Source organism: Phascolarctos cinereus, unplaced genomic scaffold (genome assembly GCF_003287225.1).
Source record: "Phascolarctos cinereus isolate Bilbo 61053 unplaced genomic scaffold, phaCin_HiC Scaffold_4;HRSCAF=312, whole genome shotgun sequence".
Classification (NCBI taxonomy): Eukaryota; Metazoa; Chordata; class Mammalia; order Diprotodontia; family Phascolarctidae; genus Phascolarctos; species Phascolarctos cinereus.
Window position 1 is genome coordinate 228,919,403 of NW_027555847.1, and position 25,743 is coordinate 228,945,145.

Below are 25,743 nucleotides of genomic sequence, written 5' to 3' on the forward strand. Positions count from 1 at the left end.
GAGGGGAAGGAGAGGCAGCACACGGCTGACCCGCTGGCTGGACGTTTGCTATTTTTCCCGTGGGGGCCCGGCCCGGCCCAGGGTGGGAAGGTCTCGGGACGGGACATGCAAGGCTGTGGGGTGGGGTCCGGGTCATAGTTTCCTTTTTTTTTTTTTTCCGTTTGCTTCTTGGGCACCAATGGTGAGGACGTCCTGGGGCGGGAAGGGGGAGACAGGGAGGAGCCTTGGGGACCAGTGGAGAGAGACGAAGAGTCGAGACCAGAATCGGCCCAGGATCCGGGCAGGCTTTCCCGTCCTCGGTCCTCTCCCTTGCCGTATCCCTCTCCTTAGGATCCAGATGTCCTGGTCCCAACCCCCGGCGTCCCAGGCACCCTGTCCTCGCTCTGCGGGGGCAAGGGAGGGTGGGGAGGTGGGGATGGACGGAGGATGCGAGGAACTCTAGAAACCAATGGGAGAAACGGAGGCGGGGGGGGGAGGGCAAGGGCTCATGTCAGCAAACACGGCTACATCACGCGACACGCCAACACACACGGCTGCACAGCGGAGAGGGGAGTGCTGGGGAGAGCCTGGGGCCGTCCATCCATCGTGTCCTTCGATGCGGGTCAGGCTGGAGGAGGGTTGGGGAGGCAGAGGGGAGAGCTGGATGGGGAAGGATGGGGTAATGCATAGACACATAGTGTACACGCTTGGAGCGCGCTGGGAGCGTGTGTAGAGACCCACGGGCACATGGGATGTACACACAGTGTGCTTAGTGAGAGGCAGAACGGGGGGGGGGGTGGAAGGGAAGGGGAGAGGTGCCCCTGGCTACCCCCTCCATCCCACCCCCAGGCCAGCCTGAACTCGTGGATACATGTGGACAGGATCCATGGAGGGCTTTCGACTTAGGGAGATACAGCTGATGCCCACATACCCTGGGGGTATTCTTTTGTGTGGACAGCTGTGCACACCTTTCCATGTACATGCAAACACATCTGCACCCAGACAAGACATCTGAACACACACAGGCACAAGCAGCATAGCGTGTATGAACACATGCCTCTGATGACTCCTGGATGTGTCTCTATCACTCACCCCCGGGAACCAAGGACAGAAACCCCAGGGTGAAGGAGACAAGATTTGCTGGGGGAGGTAGTGGGATCACTGGGGCATAACATCCCAGAACACAGGAAGACCCAAACAGTGAAAGGAGTTCTGATGGGATTCTCAGAGGTTAGATGGGGGGGGAGAAGGGGGAAGAAACAGAAATGGGGACAATTGTCAAACACAGGATGGGCATGTGGGCATATCTACCATGTAGACAGCACAGGGTGAAGTGATGTAGAATTGGCACCCTGTGGGAGCTGTCTCTGAACACAGAGTGGGCAAGAAAATATGTGTGTGTTTACATATGTGTATGTGTAAAAATCACAGAATGTCAGAATTTGAAAAGACCTTAGATCATCTAGTCTATCACTGTCATTTTTAAAGAAGGAAGCTGAAGCCCAGAGAAGGACAAGGAAAGAGACACGGCCAAAGTCATGTACACTGAGAGGCAGAACAAAGACTAGGACCTAGGTTTCCTGAATGCTCATTCCAGGATTCTTTCCACTACACCAAGATTCCTTTTTATATGTGTTAATGTATGTGTGTCTGTGCAGATGGGTGGGGAGTAGTCTGTCTGTTTTTGCATTATTGGCCTTTATCCTAGGCTGGTCTGGGCTTCCTGGTTTGAGGACTTCAGCAGGGGCTGAGGGGACCTGAGGATGGGTGATGGTAGAGCAGAAGGGCTGTGGGAAACAGTCTAAGTCTGGAAGGGTGAAGGATGTGAGGGCTGAGTGGCTCCCCACCAGAAAAGAGTTTTGGTTATTAGGTTTCCACAAAGGCCTCAGCCAAAGAGATTAGAAAGAGACAGGAATGGGAGGAAAGGATAGCAAAAACTTTCTGTTCTGAGCAAATACTTAGATAGTAAATACTTTCTGTTCTGAGAAGCTGGCTTGCCTTTTCCTGGAAACAGAGAGGCCTCTACTGGCCAGGGCAGGAGAAATAACTTTCTTGTAGGCAACCACTCTGAAACAGGCACAGCAACCACAGCCATTACCTACATATAAGAACACACCTGATCTGACCAAGGGGGTGTGTGATGCACATACACACGAGAAAGAGGTTGTAGAATGTGGGAAGTTCACTTACATGTCAACTTCACCTCTAGTGTATGTTCCATATGGGATCAGCTAGGCCTAAAAATCCCTAATTAGCCACACCCTGAGGACAGACTCATGAAGGCTGGTATGTGCAGGAGCATATACGTATGCTTAAGAGATGGAGTAGAGAAGGAGGGAGATGGAGGAATTATGTCAATGTGATGACATTGGTGATCCAAGGGTTGTGTGTGTGCATATTGGCATATATCCAACCATGTTGGTAGGTGTGCAAATGAAACAGACACATATCTGAACATGGAGATGATACCTACAGCCTGGGAGAAGGCATTCCAACATCATCTATGTCTGGTACATAATTCAACCAGTGGCCCAAAGGAGGCCCCTGGAAACTGTTGCTTGTGTGTATGTGTGTATTTGTGTGCGTATGTGTGTGTGTACTGAGATATACATGAAACAAAGACATTAACACACATGCACATACTACATACACACATACACAGAGCTGCCCATCCCTGAGAGGGCATGTCTTTTCTGGCTGGAGAATTATTTATTGCTACCATAAGGGAGGTCCAGCCTGGCTCTCTCCAACCAGAGAGAGGAATATGGGGCCCCTAGGTGTGGAGAGCAAGGCTGAACTCTCATGAGCTCCCAGGCTATGCCAACCTAAACAAGGCCCTGAGTGAAGGCATGGGAGACCTTCCTCCTCACCCCCACACTGCCCTAGCTGCACCACAAGGATGAAGAGTCTACCCATACAGCAGCTGTACTTCCTGGCCAGCCCCTGCTTCATTCAGGGAGCAGGGGGGTAGGGGGAGAAGAGGAATGCCCAACCCTTGTATGAACCATTTTATGCTCCAGACATGGCCTTAGAACAAAGGCAGTTGATACACAAGGAAATGTGGTAGTCCTGATGCAACTGAGACAAATACATAGCAAAATAAAGTAACTAATTAATAGTTTCATGTCTCAAAAACTAACTATGGAGCTCGAGCGTAGGCTGGGTGCATCTCAGGGCATGTTGAGTTCTGCTATGGCTGGCAGCCAAGGCCCATGTTACTGAGGCAGAGAAGGAATAAGTACGGGAGCCAGCAGTAACAGGATCACACAGTTGGGAGAAAGACGGGTATTGGGCCTAGAAGACTAAAGCAGAGGGCATGGGAGAAACTGGGCCTCCGGGACAGAAAGAAATCCTGCTTCCAGGCCTTTGGCTGCCTAACCCCCTGCATTCTGTCAGGCTCCAGGAGGTATGTCAAATGCACACCCATCATTTCCCCCAGGTTCTCTCGGACAAATGAGGCATGTGTGTGCACATTTGTGTACATGCATATGTGAGCACGTGTGTATGTGTTATGTGGCCACCCAGGTGAGGCCCCTGCCAGCTTTGGGGTGTCAGGGCCTCGTATGCACCAACATGAAGGCTAGAGGCAGAAACGGTGCAGATAGCAATCTGGTTGTGTGTATATGAAGGATCCACAATCTTGTGGCAAAATGCCTGGTTGCACAATATTTGAGTGACTCTGTGTCTGTGCCTGCATCTCCACGAGAACTTGTACAGACTGGAGGGGGAGGAGGAGGGCGGGAAATGATCTCAGATAAACACAGATGCACACAAACCCATACAGGATACACAGCTGTGCTGATAAATATATGTGTGTATGTAATACGTAACAGGTTATATACACACCATGTAGTCACATGTACACACATACACACACGCAAATATGTATAGATATGTCATAGAAATATATATCTCTGTGCCCACACAAACAGATGTTATATACACAGTATGGTGGGCTCTGCCTGGGGGTAACATACAACCATACTCCACACACACCTCCTGGAGGTAACTGTGTGTGGGAGTATGCACACACATACGTGCGCACACACATGCAAAGGTAATTTATATACATCTAGTAGAGAGGAATATTTGCGTGTGTGTGTGTGTGTGTGTGTGTGTGTGTGTGTGTGTGTGTGAATTTCCATACGGCTTAAACAAAGACTGGCAATATAGCAAACACAAAAGGTATCTACATACTGTGTGGATAAACAGAGCAAGAAGGTGTATGTGTACACATGGCTGCCTACACATGGCTAGGAAGAAATGAGCATATCTCTATATACATACCAAGTCACATTATTTACACCTCCATGTGTGTATCCAAGCACACACACGCCCTGACCTATGATCTATATACATCTTGGGTGAATAGACTGGGTGAGGGTGGATATTCACATCACAGAAAGTCATCTACAATTTATGAGCATACAGACCAGCGTGTGTGCGTGCATGTGTGTGTGGATGTGGAAGCTGTCCCTCAGACAAACTTGGTCAGCGCCGCGTCGGTTAGTATGCATACAGATCCACATATATACCCGCACCTTCTCCCACTATCAGAGCCCCTACAATCTGGATTGGATGCACACAGTGGGGACTGATGAAGGGACACACTCGGCCACAATGTATACAACAGCTCAGGCCACAGGCAGACACGTGGGACAGGGCAATGGGGGAAGGGAGTGGGGGGGGATCCAGCGTGCACGCACACCCGAGCACACATGTGCCCACCCTACACATCGCCAGCACGTGGGCCCCCATGGTGCTAGGCCTGTGTGGGGAGAGGCAGGTGGTGAGGGCTCATGCCTGCTGTAATCTACATGCGGAGAGGGGGCATGGGACACGGGAGTCCCACTTTAGGGTCATGGTAGGGTGGGGAGGGGATTGCTCAGGTCCACATTATGGGTGGGAGGGGGGAGGGGACTGCCTGTATCCAATCTTAGGGGCTGAGACTGGAGTGGAAGAAGGGGGGCGGGCTAGGGGAAGCCGGGGGATGGATGGATGGATGAGGGGAGGGGTATTGCTCCCATTCTGGTGAGAGGGTCTTGAGAAGATGAGGGGAAAGTGAGGGGACAGGTCTACAAGCCCAGCGTCCCCCCCAATGGACGACGCAAGCACCACCCCCAGCACCACACAGCAGATGATGATCATGATTTTCTTCTGCAGGTGGGAGAAAGTAGAGGGAAACAGAGAGAGGGAGGAAGGAGAGGAGGAAAGGAAGAAGAGGAAGGATAGTGGAGAAGAGAAAAAGAGTAAGGAAAAGGAGGGGAGAACGAAGGGACAGGAAGGGAGAAGGAAAGGAAGAAAGAAAGGAAAGGGGAGGAGAGGAAGAAAGGAGGAAAGATATGGTAAAGTGGAGGAAAGAGGAGGTAAAGGGGGGAGGAGAGGAAGAAAGAAAAAAGGAAAGAGGAAGAGAGGAGGAAAGAGAAGAGAAGTAAGAGAAGAAACAAGGAGAGGAGGGAAAAGGGAGAAGAAGAAAAGTAGAAAGAGAGGAGGGAAGATAAAGGAAAGAGAAGAGAAGGGGAGAGGCAGTAAAGGGATTAGAGGAAGAAAAAAGGAGAAAATGAACAGGAAGAAGGGGAAAGACAGGAGTTTGAGGTGAGGGGAAAAGGAAATAATGAAGGCAGTAAGAGAAAGGAGAAGATAAGAGAGAAGAACAGGAAGAAGTAAAAAAGATGAAAGAGGGAGGTAAAAAAGGAAAAAGGTGAGAGAAAAGAAAGGCAGAAGAGAAAAGAAGGGAAGAGGTTAGAAAGAGGAGAAAGAAAAAGAGAAGATGAAGGGAGAGGTAAGAGAGGAAGAGGATGGAGACAGGAATAGAGAGGAGAAAAAGAGGAGAGAGAGAGAGACAGACAGCGTGAGAGACAGAGAGAGAGACAGAGAGAGAGAAGGAGGGAATGACAGAGATAGAGAGGGGGGGAGAGAGAAGGAAGGAGGAGGTAGAGGAAAAAAGATAAGTTGGAGGAGGAAAGAGAGGAGAAAGAGAAGAAGAGAAAAAAGAAGGTGAAATAGGAGAAACAAAGATGGCAGCAGGTGATAGGCACAGCCAAAGAGGATGAGGTGAATTGGGAATGTGAAGAGAGAAAGGGGATGTAGACACAGGAAGAGGGCAGGAGAGAAAGACAAACAGAAAGAAGGAAGAGGTCAGAGCAGGAGATTAGGTCCTTCCACCCCTACTTCACCACTTACCTCATACTTCTCGCCCTAAACCCCAGCCTTCTGCCTCCCAGTCCCCAACTTCTTTCCCTTCCACCCAATCCTGGCCCAGCTCCAGCCCAAACCCTCTCACCCTCCGGGCCTTGCTCTGATATTTCACGGCTTTCTTGGTGTCGGACACAGCCCGCTCCACGTAGTCCACAGAGTGTTCCACGTTATACTCAATTCGGTCAATCATCTCCCCCTGCAGAAATAAGGGCCCCAGATGGCTCCAAGTGGTCCAGCGCCAAAAGTAACAGGGGAAAGGTCTGCAGGGACAAAGGCTAGCAGGCTGGAGTCCCACAACTCTACCTGGCTTTCCACAAGCATGGCCATGTCTACAAACATGTCATGCAGCTCCCGGATGCTGGTCTCCAGTTTGATGATCTCATTGTGCCTTGTCTCAATCTCATTCAGAGCCTGCTTGGTCATCTGTGAGTCCATCTTGATCTGGGGGGTTGGGGTGGGGATGGGAATGAAGAATGGGCCTCAGCAGCAGACATATTGGATCTCTCCCCTTCATTGTGAAATGAACTCCTTTATGCCCCCAGCTCCCATAGACACTATCAAGGACCCATCCCAATAATTAAGGGACCCACATATGGCATGCAGTAGGTACTTAATAAATGCTTGTGGACTGATTGATTGATTACTGTGTAAGAGAGAGAGATGGGCAAGACAGAAAGAGGAAGATATGGAGAGGGAAGGAGACAAAATGATGTCAAGACAGAAAGATAGGGTTTGGATGAGAAAAAAAATAATAATAAAGAACCCAAGAGGAGGGAGAGTCCCTAGGAACTGTTTCTGGACATGGACAAATGAGCCAAAATAGTTCTGTGCTAAGTTGAAGGATAATCACAGAATGCTGAGGCTGCCCCCACCCACCACTCTGGTCCCTCCCTCACATCATCCGTGAAGATGGCCAGCTTTCCACTCTCTAGCATGTCTTCCAGTTCCTCATTGGTTGTGGTCCTTCCAGCTGCAGAGAGAAAGGGATGCTGTAGAAGTTGGGAATAGCCCAGGGAGGGGGCCAGTTGAAGAGAAGACAGGATGGATATCCAGGGAAAGGTCTGGGCCTAGAGGAACCCCCAAGCCTGTCTTTAGTGTAGGCCTAAAAGAGGTGGGCTCAACCTCAGTTTAGACCTCTCTCCCCACCCCATTCGCCTCCTGGAACTGTAGGTCCTAGATTGGTCCCAGGGTCTGTGAGCCTCAAGCACAGCCCAGGAGCAAGTCAGAATTTGGGGAAGGTTGGGTGGGCAGGGATGGGAGGGCCAAGTACGCACTGATCTCGAGTTGTCGCTGAATCCGGTCCTTGCATCGGTCTCGGTACTTGGACTGCGTTGCGTTATATTCAGTCATCACCTCCACGAACTTCCGGGACAGTGTGGAGTGCTTCAGGGGATGGGGGGAGGAATAGACCCCCAGGTAAGGCCAAGAGAAAAAAGGATGAGAGGAGGCAAGGTAAGGGAAAGAGAGAGACAGAGACAGAGACAGACAGAGACAGAGAGAGGGAGACAGAGACAGAGAGATAGAGAGACAGAGACACAGGAGGGGAAGGGAGAGAGAAAGAGGCAGAGAGAAGGAGAAGGAGAGGAATGAGGAGGAGGAGGAAAAGGAAGAGGAAAAGAAAGGGATAAGAAAGAGAAGGGTAGGGAAAGAAGAGAAAGAGAGGAGAGAAGAGAAGAGAAAGGCAGGGAAAGGTAGGCAGAGAAGATAAGATAAAGGAGAAAGATGATGGAGGAAGTGGGAGAGAGATAGGAACGTGAAGATAGAAAGAGATAATGAGGATGAAAGGAGAAGCAGAGGTAAGATAGGGAAGGGAGAGAAGGATGGAAAGAGATAAAGATAAGACAAGCCAGAGATTAAGAGACAAAGATTAAGTGACATTGGGGAAGTGGTTGATGGGTGGGGAAAAGGTGGGCAAAGAGAATAAAAAATAGAGAGGAGAGAGAGAGAGAGAGAGAGAGAGAGAGAGAGAGAGAGAGAGAGAGAGAGAGAGAGAGAAGGCCAGGTTTGGGGAGTTGATTAAGTCCCATTTCCCCCTCCCCACCTCTACCTTGCACCCCCTAGTTTGGATATGGGCACCATCCACAAGAAAAGGGCTATGGTTTTTGACTGTGCCCCTCCAGAGCTCAGGGCTGGGCAGACTTCTGACAAGTCAGATGATCAAGATGTGAAGACCAATCTGGGCAGGCCAGGGATGACTCCATGAGATTGTGCTACTGCTTGGGGTGAAGGATGGTTGGGGAGCATTCCTGGGGAGGGGTCGTTCCCTCCTACCTGAGTCTTTCTGATACGAAGGTCAGCCGAAGAGCGGTTGAGTCCTTCCTCCTGCTCAATACTTTGTTCGATCGCTGCCGGGAGAGCAGGTAAGCAGAGTGAAGAGTGTGGGGCAGGGCAAAGGGGAGACCAGCAGGCAGGGAGGGGTGACCCACAAGACTTCCTATGACACTCCTTCCCAAACTAATCATAGCTTCCTGTAACAAGCTTCAATTTATCTGGAATGCATGAGGAAGCATATCTTGGGTAATAGTCATCTTCCATAACTGAGAATAGCCATGCACTGATTCCCAATCTTTGAAGAATTGGGAATGTGATAAAATATATTTTGAGCCTAAAACTCTGTCAAATGTAATTCAATCTTCCCTTAATGATGTATACATTAATAAGCATTTATTAAGTGCTTACTATACGATGGGCAATGTGCCAAATGCTGATAACACAAAGAAAGGCAAAAAACCCCCCAAAAAACCCAAACTCCACAAAAACCCTGCCCCCAAGGAGCTTATATTCTAATGGGGGAGGGGGGAGAAGTCATGTAAGTAACTACGTATGGATAGAGATAAATGTACAGATATAAAATTGATAAATGGAAATATCCCAGGGGAAAGTACTAGGGGGAGGGAGGGAAGAGACCAGGAAAGGCCTCTGGAATTTGAAGGAAGCTAAAGGTAGAGGTGATGACTGAGAGCTTTTCAGGTATAATAGGGTACACAGCCAGTGTAAAATGCACAGAGCCAAGAGATGGAGTTTCATGTAAGAGGAAGTCTCATGTAGGCCAGTGTGACAGGATCATAGACTGCATTGCGGGGGAGTAAAGTGTAGAAGACTGGAAATGTAGGAATCTTGTGGGCCATTTTAAGGCCTAAGGGCTGTGTCTAAAGAACATTGGCTGCCCCATCTATGCATGGAGCTTGGACTATAAGACAGAGATTATTAACTAGTGGCCTGCCAGTAAATGGCAGATTTAAGATGACCGGAGGAAGTCACATTGCTCAGTAGGCTCCATATTGTAGGGGAAGGAAACTTGACTTAGAGTCAGAACATGCACTCATCCTCTAGCTTTGACTTACTGGTGACCCTGGGCAAGTCAGTCTGGACCTCAGTTTCCTGCTCTGTAAAATGGAGTGATTTGACAAACTGAGTGTCAGATTTACATACCGGGTTTGGAATGTTGCCCATGCTCTCAGATGAGGTCCCTGTGTTAGTCAGTTTTGCCTAAATGCTTTTTCTTTGTTCAGGAGAGTTCTCTGGTGGTTGAGAGGAGGGGGTGGGGATGGGGTGGGATTAAACAGGGAATGACTTTGGTGTTAAAAAAACAAAAAGCATCAATAAAACTTTATAAATAAAATGAGTGTGTGCAGCTTTGGTGGCAGGGTGGAAAGAGCACTGAGTTTGGAGTCAGGGGACCCGGATTCAAATCCTGAGTTTGCTATTTCCTTACCCCTGAGACCTTGAGCAAGAGGTCAGTTCTGGCCTCTCTTATTGTGGTGGCCTTGGGGAAGTTATTTCCCTTCTTTTGAGCCTCAGTTTCCTCAGTCATAAAATGAGGAGATGGGACTAATGACTTCGCATATCCTTCCCAGTCTATATCTAGGATCTTGTGAATGGACTATTTCAATAGGGTCACAGATGCTGAACTCAGAGGTCATCAAGCCCATCCCCTCATTTTACAGATGAAGTGAAGTAACTTGTCCAAGATCACACAGGTACTAAGTGTCAGAAGTGAGATTTGAACCCAGATCCTCTGTCTCCAGTGCCTATAATAGTTTCCTTTTCAAGTATAAGGATCTCTTTTTAACATCAAAACATTTCACATGATTTTCCAATAATGATGATAATAGCTAGAATTCATATAGTGCTTTAAGGTTTGCAAAGCATTTCACATATATGAACTCATGTAATAATAATAATAGCCAGCATTTACATAGCATTTAAAGATTTGCAAAGCACTTCACAAATATTATCTCAATTTATCCTCATTATAACCCTGGGAAATAGGTGCTATTATTGCCCCCATTTTATAAATGAGGAAATTGAGGCAGACAGAGGTTAAGTGAATTGCCTGGGATCACACAATTAGCAAGTGTCAGAGGTCAAATTTGAACTCAGGTCTTCCAGACTCCAGGTCCAGGGCTCTATCCACTGCACCACCTCGCTGCCTAATATATTTTATTGTACTACTAGTATCCAGAAGCTGAAGAAATGGACATTATCAATGACTAAACAAGAGCATACAAGAATGTGTGGATTCTGCAATAATTTTGCAAATACTTTGCAAAGTAATTACAATAATTACTCCATGGCCCTCCATTACGATCAGTGGTCATAGGCTGGGAACCCCAACAATAGATAATCTCTAAAATCAGAGCTTGAAGCCACCTTAGAACACAGAATGTCCTAACTGGAAGGGAACTTGGAACATAGAATACAAGAGTATCAGAACTGGATGGAATCTTAGAATAAGGAAGTACAGAATGTTGGAAAAGAGCTTAAAGAACATCCAGGACCAACCTCTTCATTTTATAGATGGGAACACTGAGGCCCAGAGAAGGGAAATGACTTCTCCAAGGTCACATGGTAACACAGACCAGGATTAGAACTCAGAACGCAGGTCTCATGACTTCCAGCCCTGAGTTGTTTCCACTATATCACAGAGATGTGCTGAATCAGTACTCAGCCAAAGACTTTCACAAGCATTTGCTGAATGGAGATAAGGCTGAGCTCATACTACCCAGGGCTCGAAGTTCATTCCCTGAGGATTCTGGAGAAATGGATGCCTTTTTTTTTAATTGGTGCCAGTCATATAGGAGACACACCTGTCATGACAACACCTGCTACTGGTAGCCATTGCAGATGGAATCTCTATTCTTTTTTAGCGGGGAGGGGAGAGCTTACTTCCCTATCACCTGTTTGTTTCTCAGTAGTCAGTGACAGGGTTTGAGTTTCTATTGTTTGGGAGTCTGGATAAACATATGAGATTTACCTGTAAATCTATGTAGGAGATGATGTTTTGTTTTTTTTTTTTATCTTGGTGGAGGGATAGCATTTTCCCTCATAGACTAATCAGTGAGAGCCCAAGGTCTTAGGGTTATGTTCCTCACCTTTCAACTTGGATCGAACCTTGTTGGCCGTCTTCTTAATGTCTGCAGTCAGGTCTTCCAGCTCCTGTTTGGTCTCTGAGAGGGAAAAGAGGGAAAAGGTCAAGTTTGAATCCAAAAGGGTCTCAGAGTTCATCTGGTCAAACCATAATTGACTAATATCTCTCTCTCTCTCTCTCTCTCTCTCTCTCTCTCTCTCTCTCTCTCTCTCTCTCTCTCTCTCTCTCTCTCTGAGTGTGTGTGTGTGTGTGTAAAGCCCCTGACAAACGATCATGTAGCTTCCACTGATGGAGAACTAATGATGAAGAATTTACTACTTTCCAGGATAGCCCATTATATTCTTGGTTATCTCTAATTTACAGGGGGAAACTTCCTAACATGGAGCAGAAATCTACATCTTTGCGAGGCACCATGGTTTTATACTTAGGGTCAAGAGATATGGGTTTGAGTCATGGCTCTGCCATTTAATAGCCATGTGTGTGATCCTGGGAGAAATAATTTAACCTCCCTGAATCTTGGTTTCTTCCTCTGTAAAATGGAAATAATACTGCCTTCCTCTCACGTTATTGTGAGGAAAGTACTTTGTAAATCTTTATCAGTTTGAGTTTTTAGCATTGCTCCTGGTTCTGCTCTCTGAGGCCCAGAAGAACAAGTTTAATTACTGTTCCTTGTGATAGCAGCCAAACTACATGAAGGCAGCTTCTCCTCTGCAGGCTAAAACATCCCCACTTCCTTCAACTAATCACGGGGAATGTGGGAACACTAGATTTATACTCTTGTCCTCCACAAGTGGGTGAAAACCTGTAGAGCTTTTCTGGGGGGTGAAGTGGTAGGATGATGATGAGACAGGAAGTCAGTCATGAAGGCCTTGTTCTGACAACCCCAAGACTGTGTAGATGGAGGGGATAGAGCAGGCAAATTACATCATCAGAGAGTGACCATGATGTAGTAGAGAGAACATTGGACTTGTCCGAATACCTGAGGGGCCAGTGTACTGAAAAGAAAAAAGGACTGAATTTAGACTCAGAGGCTGCAGGTTTGAATCTCAGCTTTGCCAGTTGCTACTTTGAATAAGTTACTTTACTTGTGTGAACCTCAGTTCATTGATGGCTTGATCTCTGGTTCCACGTTCAAGAAAAAGTTCAAGTCTCAGCTTAGATAATTTACTAGCCAGGTGACCCTCCTTTCTCTGGGTCTCAGTTTCCCCCTCTGTAAAATGGAGATGAGATCTGTAAGCCCTGCTCCATTTTGCACATATCCCCAACTGACATTTTCAACCTGAGTGCTGAGATGAGAAAAGCATCTTGTAAACCAGAAAGTGCTTGAGAAATGTGACCTCTCACTATCATCCACTTTTTATTTTAGGGATGAGGAAACCCGGGAGAGAACTGAGGCAAGAGGTGGAGAAAAAAAGGCATGTAAGTGAACTATGTCTTGTCTAGAGTAGCTGGGGGCAGAGGGTAAGACACGGCACCTGCCTTTGTGGATCTTTCAATCTAGCAAGAGGATAAGAGACAAATACAGTTAGCTATATATTGCACATGACATTACTTGTAAATGTTTTATGGATATGTAAAACAAAGTGCTATGGGGGTCCAAGGGGAAGGTCACTATCAACAATGGGATTGGGGAGGGACAGGGCTTTCTGAACTGGGCCTACAGTTCAGAAATTCAAAAAGGGAAAAGGAAAGGAGAGAACATGTAGGCAGAGGGAACCCTAAAGAAAAGCACTGAGGTAGAAAAGCTTAGTGCATGTTTAGGAGATAGAGTACAGTCTACCTAAAGGCTGTGAGGAGGCATAATAAGAAATAAAGCTGGAAAGGTGTGTTAGCATTAGTTATGGAGGGCCTTGAATGCTAAGCAGAAGAGTTTGAACTCGGAGGAAATAAATAGGGAATTAGTTAATTTTTTTTTTATTAGAAGAGAGGCATGACTAGATCTATGTGTAAGAATGAGTATTCTAGAAGCAAAGATAGATGAGTTTGGGGAGGAAGGAGAGGTGGGAAGACCCAATGGGATGCCTATTGTAATATTCCAGGTAGGTTACAGGTACAGGTTAGGGCCTGTACGAGAAAGTGTCAGGAGTGACAATAGAGAGCAAGGGATAGATACCAGAGATACTGTGGAAGTAGAATACATAGGATTTGGTAACTGATTATGACAATGAGCCAATGGAGGTCCAGATGACCTTTTCCCCCTCCCCCTGTCCTGGCTTGAGGTCCAAGTTCCTTGGTACTCCCCTCACTCACTTTCATCGGGATTGGGGGCAGCCAAGATGGCACTGTGCTGTTTCTTCACCTGCTCCACATCCTCAGATAGCTTCTCAATACAGCCTCGGATCTCTTCTACCTGTAGAGTTTGGACAGATGCATGGGAAGGGTGGAGAGACTCAGGATAACAGGTAGAAGGGCCCAGAGGTGCCAGAACCCCTAGACCCTTCCAATGCAGACTGACTATTTCTTGGCAAATTATAGTTTTAGAGCATTGCCTAGAGAGTCACACAGCCAGGATATGGGGGACTTGAACTCAGGTCTTTCTGATTCGGAGGTTAGCTCTCATTCGTGACCTCTCCCTCCTTGGGTTTTTGTCATCACTAACCCCATACTACCAATGAATCAGTCTGCATGGGTTTGGGGAGTTCTTTATAGAGAGCTCCTGACACCCATGAAATCATAGTTCTAGTACGGAAAAAAACATGCTCAAGGAAGTTTGGTGAGTAGATGAGGCCCAGAGGGAGAGGAAGCCTGGAGATTTGGGATTTGGGGTTGGGGAAGGAAGTGGGAGCTGAGATGCCTTCCAGGACAGGGACTGGAGCTTCCTATGAAATTTTTACCTGTTCAAAGAACTCATCCATGAAATGATCTCGGTCCACATGTACCACCTCCTCTTCATCATCACTGTCTTTCGCCTGGAAAGCAAAGGTAGGTCGTGTGCATCTCTGTCCTGTCAAGGTCAAAGCCACTACCCTCCACCTGAGTCCCGCTCATCCAAGCCCGTCCAGCTCTGGCACCAAGAAGAAGAGACAGAATCCTGCTTCTTTGTTCCCCTGCCATGAAATTCAAGGACTGGGTATGGGTAGGGGGAGGTGACTTGTCCGCACCCCACCCTGGTTCTTCTCACCCACTTTGGCTTGGCTTAGCCTCAGCCTCTCCCCTTAAGGTCCCCCACTCCTCAAGTCCCTCTTGCTCCTCCCTCAGTTGGCTGTGTCCCCTTTGCAAGGTCACAGCCCAGCTGCCTGCCTATGGGGAGCCAGACATAGTCAGGGCCATAGCTGGGGAGCTGGGACAGGAGAGAACAGGAGAAGGCTGAGACCTCACACAATTTTTCAGCCCTGACATCCTGTGCAGGCCTCAGAATGCTCTTTCCCTCCTCCTCCCCCCACCCCAACTCCATTCCACACAGTTCTCTGCCTTTCATTCCCCTAACTTGACACCCACTTACTTTCTATTGCTTGGATTTTCTTGTGGCACTGTTCAGCCCCCCACCCCCAATACCCACAGGCACAAAGAGGCACACACTCACACATTCACCCTGACACAGACACACCTGCACACTGATACACGAACTGCTGTCATCCACCCACACACTGATACACACAGACATGCACCAACACACAAAGTCCCATACACACACACACACACACACACACACACACACACATTGATAGACACACACATCCCTCCCACCTGTTCTACAGCCTGCTTCTATCCCCCTAAGTCTCAGTGTACCTAGGTCTGCTCACATCCCTCAGTTCGAGAAAAGGCTGGGATAGAACAGAAGAGCAGAAGGAGGGATGGACTCCCAACCTTCCTTTGGTCCTGGCAAAGAAGGTCCTTCAGGTCAAATCTAGTGTCTGCCACACTGAGCATGTCTATCTCAGTGTCTGGCATCCATAAAGAGCCCCAGACCAACCCAAGCTAGTGGTCCTACAGGAATCCAGGTAGAAACCCAGATCCCAAGACAGATCCCAGGCTAAGCCTCAAAAAGACACCTAGAAAGTGATTCCAACAGAGCCCAAACTATGATGTGGCCCAAGATGAAACCTAGGCAGAGCCGAGCATACAAATTTTGCCCAGACAGAGCCTCAGATTTGAACCTGGGAACACAGAGAGAGCCTAGACAGAGATCCCAGCAGCCTAGGTGGAGGCCCAAATGGGTGCAAAGACAAACCCAAGACAGAACCCAGACAGTCTCAGATGGCGCTTAAACAAAGCCTAGACAGTACCCAAACAGAACCCAGGTAAGGTCTCAGATGGAACCTAGACAGGGTCTAGACAACTTTAGCAGAGCCCAGACAGCCTAGACAGAAACCAGACAGAACTTAAACAGAACCTGGGCAGAATCTAGACAGCACTCAGACAGAATAGAACCCAGACAGAACCAAAACAGAACCTAGATAAAGTCTCAGAGTTTAGATAAGGCCTTGGTGTCTAAGTAAAAACCACAGAGCCTCAGAAAACAAACAAAGAAAGTCCTCAGACATCACTTAACCTCAGATGCAGCCCAAATACAGTTTTCAAGTGGAATCCCAAGATAAAGCGTAGAAGATGTAGACTAGACAGAACCCTAGAAGACAGAGATTTCAGTTGACTTGCTCCTGTATCACCCATGCCCTGGGGAGGCTGCTGTGCAACCTTCTTTGTGTGGTCTCATCTCTGTCCCTTCTGGGGATGGTAAGTATTTGGGGATCTCAAGCTTTCATTTCTACACAGACCCCACTGACATAAAGACAGAAACACTCAGTGCTCCTTCACAGAGAAAGCAACATATATCCATACATACACACAGATCCTACCAGACACAATCATCAAAACAGATAGTCACAGACACAAAGAAATCCAAAGATTCTTGTGTAAGGGAGCATATGAAGATTCACTAATACATAACATGGACACACAGATACACCCAAGAATATATGTATGTACCCACCAAAACAGACACAGGACCTATATGAACATAAACATAAAGCACTTTTTATACAAATAAAGTCAGATCTAAATAATTGGAGGAATATTTATTGTTCATGGGTAGGTAAAGCCAATACAACAAAAAAAATGACAATTTTACCTAACTAATCTACTTATTCAATGCCATCCAAATTAAATTACTAAAAAATTATCTCATTGAGTTAGAAAAAATAATAACAAAGTTCATTTGGAAGAAGTTAGGAATTTCAAAGAAACCAAGGAAAAAAGATGTAAAGGAAGGGGATTTAACAGTATCAGACTTTAAATTTTATTATATGGTGAGAGCACTGTTAAAGTGTAAAGCGGATAATTTTGATTATTTTAAATTGAAAATTTCTTATATAAATAAAATTAGTATAAACAAGAATAGAAGGAATGCAGAAAACTTGGGGAAAAAATTTTCATAAACAATCTCTCAGATAGGATATGATTGTGTTGGAATATTGCTGTGGTATAGGAAATGATGAGCTGCTTGATTTAGAAAAACATGGAAAGACTTGGACTTATGAAGGAAGATGCTATCCACTTTCAGAGAAAACAGATGACAGGTGGAAATATGCATAGTACGGTCTTATATATATATGTGTATGAGTGTATATGTATATGTTTATGGGTATCTAAGTATATATATATATATATATATATATATATATATATATCTGAGTTTAACTGTAGCCTTCTTTAAAGCGGGGATAGGAGGAGGAAGGCAAAAAAATAAAGTAAAAAGTGCACAGCAAAGAACAAAAGAAAACCTATAAGGAAGCAAAGCTGGGTAGCTTTGAAAAAAATGTGTGGCATTTATTATATAGGTTTTCTTGAAGTGGAAATTTATTGTTGTTTATTGAATCTTCTCATATTAAGACACACTCAGAATCCCCCAGGAACATATGTATGGGAGTATAGACAGATTCAGGAGCATAGGGTAAGTGTATACCAGGGAGAGACACCTCTCTATGGTACATGGTCACACACATACATAAAAGGGAAATTTGCACCAAAGTATACCTCAACATATCTACCATGGACAGGTACCCACACAATAAGACACAGCACAGAACACACACACACACACACACACACACACACACACACACACACACACACGGATACACACAGATGAACTCAATATACACATATTCCCTTTCTGTTTCTGTTCTGTTTTTTTCCTTCCTTCTCTAGTTGCTACCTTCCTGAGGCCTCTGGCCTCAATCTCAATTCCTGTGTCTGTCTCTTCTCAGCCCTCTCTTCCCATCTCCCATCTCCTCCAGCTTCCCCTGTCAGTCTTCTTCCTCTTCCTCCTCCTTCCTCACGGCTACCTTCCTTAGCACTAGTGGCTGGAGGACATGCCTACCTCCCCTTCTCTGCCCCCCTGAAGATGGACCTCAGCCCTGGGCTCCCAAAGGCCTCAACAAAAGGCTCTTTTCTGCCCTCCAAAGGGTGGGTGGTAGTGATTCAGGTGAAAACCAGGTACTGCATAAAAAACTGTTGAACTGAAAAACTCTCCCTGAAGAGGCTACTCCTTTTGGAGACTTTTGCTTAAATTCTCAATTCTATCCTCCTTTCACAAGTCACTGGATCCCTCCACCTCTGGGCCAAAAAGCCTGAGAGCTTTCCCATCCCCAGCCTCCTTCCCTCTATCCTCTGATGGCCTTAGAAATTTCTTCTTGAGGCCTAGCTCGTGTCCCTTCAGCTGTGTCTCCAATGAATTCCTTCACAATTTGATCTGTGAGGGAGGCAGGGATGTGGGTCTATTACCCTAATTTAAAAGATGAGGAAATTGGGGTTGAGGCACCTGAAGTGACTGGCTCAAATCAGAGGCAAGACTGAAATCCAGGCCTCCTGACTCTCTGACCAGTGATCTTTCTATTGGCCCTCACAGCATGCCTGTCTTCTCCTAGGGTCTGAAAATCATGCTACTTTTCACCAACAGGCTGTTTCTACAGGTAAGTGATCTCTCTCCACTTGGGTCAGCTCCTTTTTCTCCTCTCTGGTTCACTCATAGAAGGAGTCCATCCTGCTAGTTTCCTCTTAGTCATATGGACATTTGGGGGCCAACCTCAAGGTTGGTCACTGCTATCCATCAGACTTAGAGTCTTTGCCCAACCTCAAATCACTACCTCGGGAACTAGATTCCCCTAGGTTTTAGTCCTAATTTTGCTATTGACTCCTTATGTATCCTTGACCAAATCTCTCTCTCTATAGGCCTCAGTTTCCTTTACTTAAAAAAAAAGGGAGGGAGGGTTTGGATCTTGTTTTTTTTTTTTAACATTTTGTTAACTGTATTTCAACATAATTGGTTTCCTCTATAGTCATATGTAGTTTATTTTGTGCTTTTACAAACATTATTCCAAGAAGAGGTCCACAGGCTTCACCAGACTGTCAAAGGGATCCATAACCCAAAAAAGTTTTGACCCTCTGCACTGACCTCTAAGGTCCCTTATATTATGGTGCTCTACAATGTCTTAAAAGGTCCCTTTTAAGTTGCAACCTTCTGTGGTTCTATGATTCCAAGAACAGTGAATATAGCTTCTCAATCTCAGAGGAATTAGACCCAGAGCAAAAGAAAGCATGTTGCAGGCAGGTGAGATTTTAAATGAAAATGGAAAACGTCTGTTGTTTTCCATTCCTCCCCAACCCCCACAACTTCCAAAATCTTCTATGGAAAGATTGAGGCTGTGTAACCTGCAGAGGGGGGCCCTGAACACAGGCTATGTGAGAGAATCCCAGCTGCTTATATGATGCCTCCCTTCCAGAGCTACCCTCTCTCATCTTTTCCCCAAGCCTCCTTCCCAGAACCTCCAACCCAGTGTTTCCCTGCCTTATAGCTCCAGCACACCAGATCTTGTGCTGCTGCCTCCAGCTGGCTCCAGATTGTAAGCCTGCAGGAGGGTACAAAGCTTGGGCCTCCAGCCGGCCTAAGAGCTGTTACTCAGGCACTGGCTCACTCAGGGAAATGCAAGCAGGGAGGAGGCCATCCAAATCCTGTCTTGCCTCCTGCCTGATAGGTCCAGCCCTTTTAGGGCCCCATAAAGCCAAACTCCTTGGGAATCAGAGACCCACAGATGATGAGGGAGACTAGAAGGGAGAGTCTGGAGAAGGGAGATAGAGAGAGAAAAGGAGAGACACAGAAAAATACAAGATGGAAAGAGGAAAAATAAAAAGACAGATGCAGAAAAGAGAGAGAAAGGGAGAAAAAGAAAGGAAAAAATGAAGAAAACAGAGAGAAGGTGGAGACAAACCTAAGTGAGAGAGTTAGTGAAAGGAACAGAGTCAGAGAAAGCCAGTACACATGAGCAAAAGACGGGGAAGCAGATGGTGATGGAGAGACATATAGAGATGACAACCAAAACAGAGAGACATTGAGATCGAAACCCAAACAAAGAGACACATAAGCAAACTGGGTGAGAGATCAAATGGGAAACACGCAAGCCTGCGTGCACATGTACGCACACATTCTCTCTCTCTCTCTCTCTCTCTCTCTCTCTCTTTCTTTCTCCCTCTCTCCCTCTCTGTCTCCTGGGGGAATATTAGCTCCCTTTGGGGCAGTTATGACCAAATCTGAGTTCTAATGGGGTCAAGAGTAGTTGTTATAATGGCTTCTGTCCTTCCAGCTCCCCCATTCTGATCCAGTCTCCATTCCCTCCCTCTCTCTTTTCCCTTTCTCTCCTGGCCCCTTTCCTACATCTCTTTTCCTCCCATGACTTGAACTCTTCTCCAATTCCTTTCCCCTTCCACTCCACAGAACTAGGTCCCCCTTTTCTTTACCCCCTTCCTCGCTTACTCTTTAAATGTTCCAATCTCACCCCTTACCCCCTCTTCATTCTTCCCCATCCCTTTTCCTTTACCCCAGGGCTGGCTTCCTCCCAGCCCAATTCTTTTCCCACTCAGGGTGCCTCTCACTATCTCCTCGTTTATACCCCAAGTTCTGACACTAAATATTTCTTTCCTTCAAGTATGTATTATTTCTTATTCACTCCTTCTTCCATCTGTTCTTTATCCCTCCATGTCTCCAAGTCATTACTTCACCTCTGTCTCTGATCTCCTTTTCTAACCCCAACTCTAACAGGGGTTCTTAACTTTTTGTGGGGAGGGGGAATCATGGACCTCTCTGGTAGTCTGGTGAACCTAATACTACTGTGGCTTATTGCTTACATGAAGGAGGCTCAATTTCAGCTTAGAGGTTAGTGGGGAAAAAAAGATATATAGATACAAATACAGATTTTTCCCCATCCACTATCGCAGACCAACTGAAATCTATCTACAGCCCCAGGTCAGGAACTCCTGCTCCAGTCCCTTTCTCTTTTTCCCATCCTAAGGCAGTTTTCTGTCTCTTGTCCTTGAGCTTATTCACTCTCCTAACTCTTCCTACAGTCTCCTGCTTTCCCAGACTCTCTGCTGCCATGTTTTCTGGCCTCTCTATTTCTCCCCAGTCTCTCAATCCAGCTCCTGTTCCCTCCTGACCCCGTGTTCTTTTCTGCCTTCACCCTCGAGGCCTTACCTCCTTTTCCCTCCATCTGTCCTCCCCAGTTTCAGGCATCCATCGCCCCTTCTGGTGTGCCCAGCTGCTCCTGACTTCCACTTCTTACAGCCTCCTGACTCCAACCATTCCTTCGGCTCCCTCTTTCCCCTTTCCCCACAGGCTCCATCATTTTCCTTCTCTAGGTTCCCCTACCAGCCCTCTTCCTTTCCCTTTTCCAGTCCTTTCCTTTCCCCAAATCTAAGGCTTCACTCAACAGACTTAGGTCACCAATTAATGACTACCTCAGCCCAATAATGTCCCCCTCCTGCTGTTTCCCAGTCCCCTCCAAAACCTAGAGGGGACACCTCTTTCTCATTTCTCTGGACTACCCCCCTATACTCCAAAGCTTTCCAGTTCTTCCTAGTATCTCCCTCCCCAGTCCCTTTCAATGTATCTGTCTCCTCTAATACCCTTTGAATTTCACCCCAAAAATATGACAGCCACGACAATCTCCACTCAGTCTCCCCCATTCCTCTCTCTCCCCTCCCAGCTTTCCTCTTCTCTTTACTAGAATTTAACTCCTCCAACTCTTCCTAAACCAATGGAGGCTTTTACTATCCTCCCCCTCCCCCTTCCCCTCCCAGTATAAATGGTCATTGATTGACCAACAGGTCCATCAAGTTCTGATCTCCCAGAATGACTGTGCCAGCCCCTAGTCGCTCCTCCCAAGAACTCCCCAGCTCTTCCAGCCCCTCCTTCCAACATTTGGGTGACAATTCTGCTACCTCCACAATTCCTCACATCCCAACTAGTATCTCCTTGGCCCACTCAGATATGAAGTTTCCTCCCCTTTCACCTCCCCCTAGAAAAACCCTTTCAGAAAATATTCAAGGACCCCCTAGATTCTCATTCTTTCCTTTTATACCACAATCCCACAAATTCAGTTTATCCCAAGCCACATAACCTGTCTCCCTTTCCTTGATATCCCTGCTTCCTAAAATCTGGGGAGCCCTATCCTTCCAAATGACATCTCCCAACCCTCAGCTCCTTCCTTCTGTCTAAAGTGTCCCAGTTCCCTCTCCACTAGGCGACTCAGTTTCCTAAACCACTGTCTTTAACATTCCTTTTCTCTTGCTGTCTCTAAAATGTCAAGGACTAAGTATCAATGCCCCTTCTCATTACCCTCGGCCATCAACCTCTTCCGCCCCCTTCTCTGACAGCATCCTAATTTTACATAAGGCTTTGAATTATCAGCCACCCCTTCGAACCAAATATCTTCATTTCTATCCAAATGCTTCCAAGTCTCAGTGTTTCTTTCAGTCCTCATCTCAATGTTCCTAATTACTGGAGTCCTTCCTCATGGGCCTGTGGACCCCTCCCTCCTCTTCAAATTCCCACATCCCAGACTCTCCTGGGCTTCTCAATTCTCCTTCCAAAATAGCAACATCTCCTTTACAAAACGTGTGACCCTCAAACTTATCCTTCCCCCAAGCCTCCTACTGCGCCTTAGGGTCCAGAATTTCCTATCTCTATCATCTTCATGCCTCTCACCTTCCCCCAGACATAGGGGACTTTTGCTGCCCCAAACCACTTCCCATCACGTTCCCCAATCAGCATACCCAGTACCTTCTTGTCACTCCAAGGCGCTTTCCCATCCCACACAAACTATCACGGTGCCTTGTTCCCCTGAGCCATCCTCCGCCAACTCCCCTTTCTCCCACATCTCATATTTGGTCCCAAGCCCAATCCAATATTGGGGTGTCTTAACAATTACAGTTGCTGTCTATCCACATCTGCTCCCTCTAGGCCTTTCCAAGCTCTCTCAGTTTCTTCAAATCTCAGGAACCCCCATTCAGAGAAAAGGTGGGGGGAAATACTTACACAAGCCCCTTTCCCCACATTCCTCTTCCTCAGTTACCCAGGGTTTCCTCTTAAGCTGTTCAGTGTTCTTCATCCCCCCCCCCATATTAAGATTCCCACTGAAGACACTGGGGCACATCAGTTTGTTACACAGCTACCATTAAAGTCTATTCTAGTCCTTACAGTCTCTCTCATTCTCCCAAATGTCATCATATGTCTTTGGGCCCCAGACCCCTTCACCTCCCATCTCCAGGGGGCCCTTCTTCCCCATTCTCTCCTAAACATGTCCCATCCCCTGCCATATACTAGAGACTCTCTTGGAAATACAGAGTATGAGGCCCCAGTCTACCTCCCCAAATTCCTCTTCTCATCTCAGTCTCCTAATCCTTCCCAGGCTTTCCCAATCCCCTTAGAATATGGGGGTACACTCTGGAAATACTGGAATCTCCCTGAGATAACCTGTATATCCATCCCATTAAGCCACCTCTCATAGAATTCTCCGCCCCTCATCTCAATGCCTTCTCCATGCCCCCTCCCCAAATAACGGGGTGCTTGCTGCCCCCTAATTCTCTCTCACCCCACCTCCTCCCTCCCCCCCAACTCACACTCCGCAGCTCCTGGGTCCGATCCTTCATCTTGCGGCGGCTCCTCCTCCTCTTCCTTGTCTCTCCCTCCTGCCTAAGCTGTGAGGGGCCACGGGCCGGGGGCGCAGGGGTTCCCCGGAACCTGGAGACTAGAGGGGTACCTGAGCCACCTGGGTTCCCCAGGGGAGGGGGTAGGAGACCGAGCCTGGCCGGAACAGGGATAGGATCAGGGGCCTGGGCCGGGCTTGGCTGTACCAGGGCTGCGGTGGCGATGCGGCTGCGGCAGAGGGATGGAGGGATGCGGGAGAGGAGGCGCGGGGGAGGGGGGAAGGTGGAGGGGAGGGAGGGGGAAGAACGAGGTGGGGGGAGCAGGAGGCATGCGCAGCGCAGGGTCTGGGGGCGCCTGGGGGATGTAGTCCGGGGGAAGGGGAGAAAAAGGGAAGGGAGGGGAGGGTAGAGAGGGATGAAATAGAGGGAGGGGAAGGGGTGGTTGGAAAGATTCGTTGTGATGGAGACAAGGGAAGGTCAGAACAGGCACGCACAGAGAGACAGAAGCAAAGAGCTAGACACAGAGACAAAGAGAGACAGAGATGCAGAGACACAGAGACAGAAACAGACACAGGAGTTCAGACAGAGACAAAGACACAGAAAAGAAGGTTGATTAAAAAGGATTTGGAAGGGGCAGATAGGAAAAACGAAGGGTAGGGTAGCAGGGAGGGTAGTGTGTCGATGTGGTTTTTTTTGTATCAGTTCATGGTTTGGGTTTTGTTTGTTTTGCCAGTGTATCTGTGTGTTTCACTACCACCGTGTGTGTATACATGCCCTTGTGTTTCTGTGTGTGTGTGTGTGTGTGTGTGTGCAAACTTTGAAAAATAAAAATAATATAAATATTTTCATTGTGATACCAGACATAGAAGAGCCAGTTCTAGACTGCAGAGTCCCTGGTGCATCCTGGAGCCTAGACACCGGCAGACTCATACTGCCCTACCCCACCCCAACAACCTCTACCCCCGCCCCATACATCTCTATTTGCTGCATTGGTTGCCCAATAAGCTTTAATTCACAAAGCCCCCATCATTGCTAAAGACCTCCCAGCAACACATTGAAAGATGATATAGACATGACTCCATGAACACAGTTTTTATTTTTAAAATGGTAGATAAAAACCAACAGAGGAACAACGAGACAGACACACCCTCACACCTTGACTCAGATGAAAAGACATTCTGGCACATACACAAATCTGGATGGGTCCAGCTCTGTAAAGACACCCAGAGCAACAGGAGGAATGGGTAACTGGGGTTTTGCTCCAAAGTCCAAATTTAGAGAATGCTGTGTTTAGAGGACACATACATACTTCAGTAGCTAGAATTGACTGGTTAACAATTGGTTAACAAAAATAGAGGCAGTGTGGTGCAGTGGATAGAGAGCTGGCCTCTGAGCCAGGAAGACCCAGGTTGGAGTCTAGCCTCTGACAAATACTGGCTGTGTGACCCTGAGTAGTCCCTTACTTTTCAGTACCCTAGGCAACTCTCTGAGACTAGAAGTTGTAGAAAAGGTGCCAACCTTCTTTGAGAGAGGGAATTTCCTCACTTGGAAATTCTCTGTGCCAGTGAAACCATAAATCCAGTCACTATCCCAGTGATAAAAATCAGTTTTAAATAAAGAAGCTAACCAAATGGTGGTATAGGGTGAATTCTTCCCCTGCATTACCTATTCTGCCCACCCCCAATTTACTGCTTGTCCCTGGCTCCTTTGTGGTCTTTGTCCTAGTAGCAAAAATCCCTAGGTAGGGCTTACACAGTGGGCATGACACTTCCCATTCCCTTTCTACAACTACCATCGTTATCATCATCATTAAACCTTTATTAAGCATTTACCACGTGCCAAGCACTGGGAGAAGCACTATGGATACAAAGAAAAGGGGAAAAAAATGGATCTCTGACCTCCAGGAGTTCATGTTGTAACAGAGAAGACAACATATAAATGACTTCCAACATACAAGATATAGACAAATGTTTAAATGGGAGGTAGTCCCAGAGAGAAGGGACTGGGGGCAGGTGGTAGTGGGTGTGGAGAGGCCCACAGCACAACCCCAAGTTTTACCCTTTTTACATTGGGAAAACGATTTTGCAGGTTGTTTAGTGCAGAGGGTGAAGGGGAGGAGAGTTTGGGTACCTGTGTACTGAGAGGTACTCTTACACTTTGAGAAGGAATAGTAAAGTCAGAGCCTGAAGGACCAAGGAGGGGTTCTAGAATAGAACATTCATGTCAAGGGTCACCATTCATTTGTAGCTGATATTATCATTAGCATCCCTGTCATT

General features: G+C 47.0%; 1 protein-coding gene across 3 annotated transcripts; it reads right to left on the reverse strand.

Moving 5' to 3' along the window:
• On the reverse strand, positions 1–23,748 carry STX1B (syntaxin 1B). 3 transcript variants are annotated; one of them, XM_021008507.2, is made up of 10 exons: positions 23,441–23,748; positions 14,383–14,457; positions 13,799–13,898; positions 11,553–11,627; positions 8,449–8,522; positions 7,452–7,560; positions 7,074–7,147; positions 6,481–6,618; positions 6,263–6,373; positions 1–438 (listed from the first exon to the last, which is right to left on the reverse strand). In XM_021008507.2, the coding sequence occupies exons 1-10, from the start codon at positions 23,468–23,470 to the stop codon at positions 133–135; spliced, it is 1,092 nt and encodes a 363-aa protein (XP_020864166.1). In that variant the 5' UTR covers positions 23,471–23,748; the 3' UTR covers positions 1–132. The 3 variants fall into 3 exon arrangements, with proteins under 3 accessions (XP_020864166.1, XP_078009080.1, XP_020864167.1); XM_078152954.1 differs by having other exon boundaries at positions 345–607; XM_021008508.2 differs by lacking the exon at positions 1–438 and adding an exon at positions 4,323–5,136.
• Between the last annotated feature and the right edge of the window lie 1,995 nt (positions 23,749–25,743).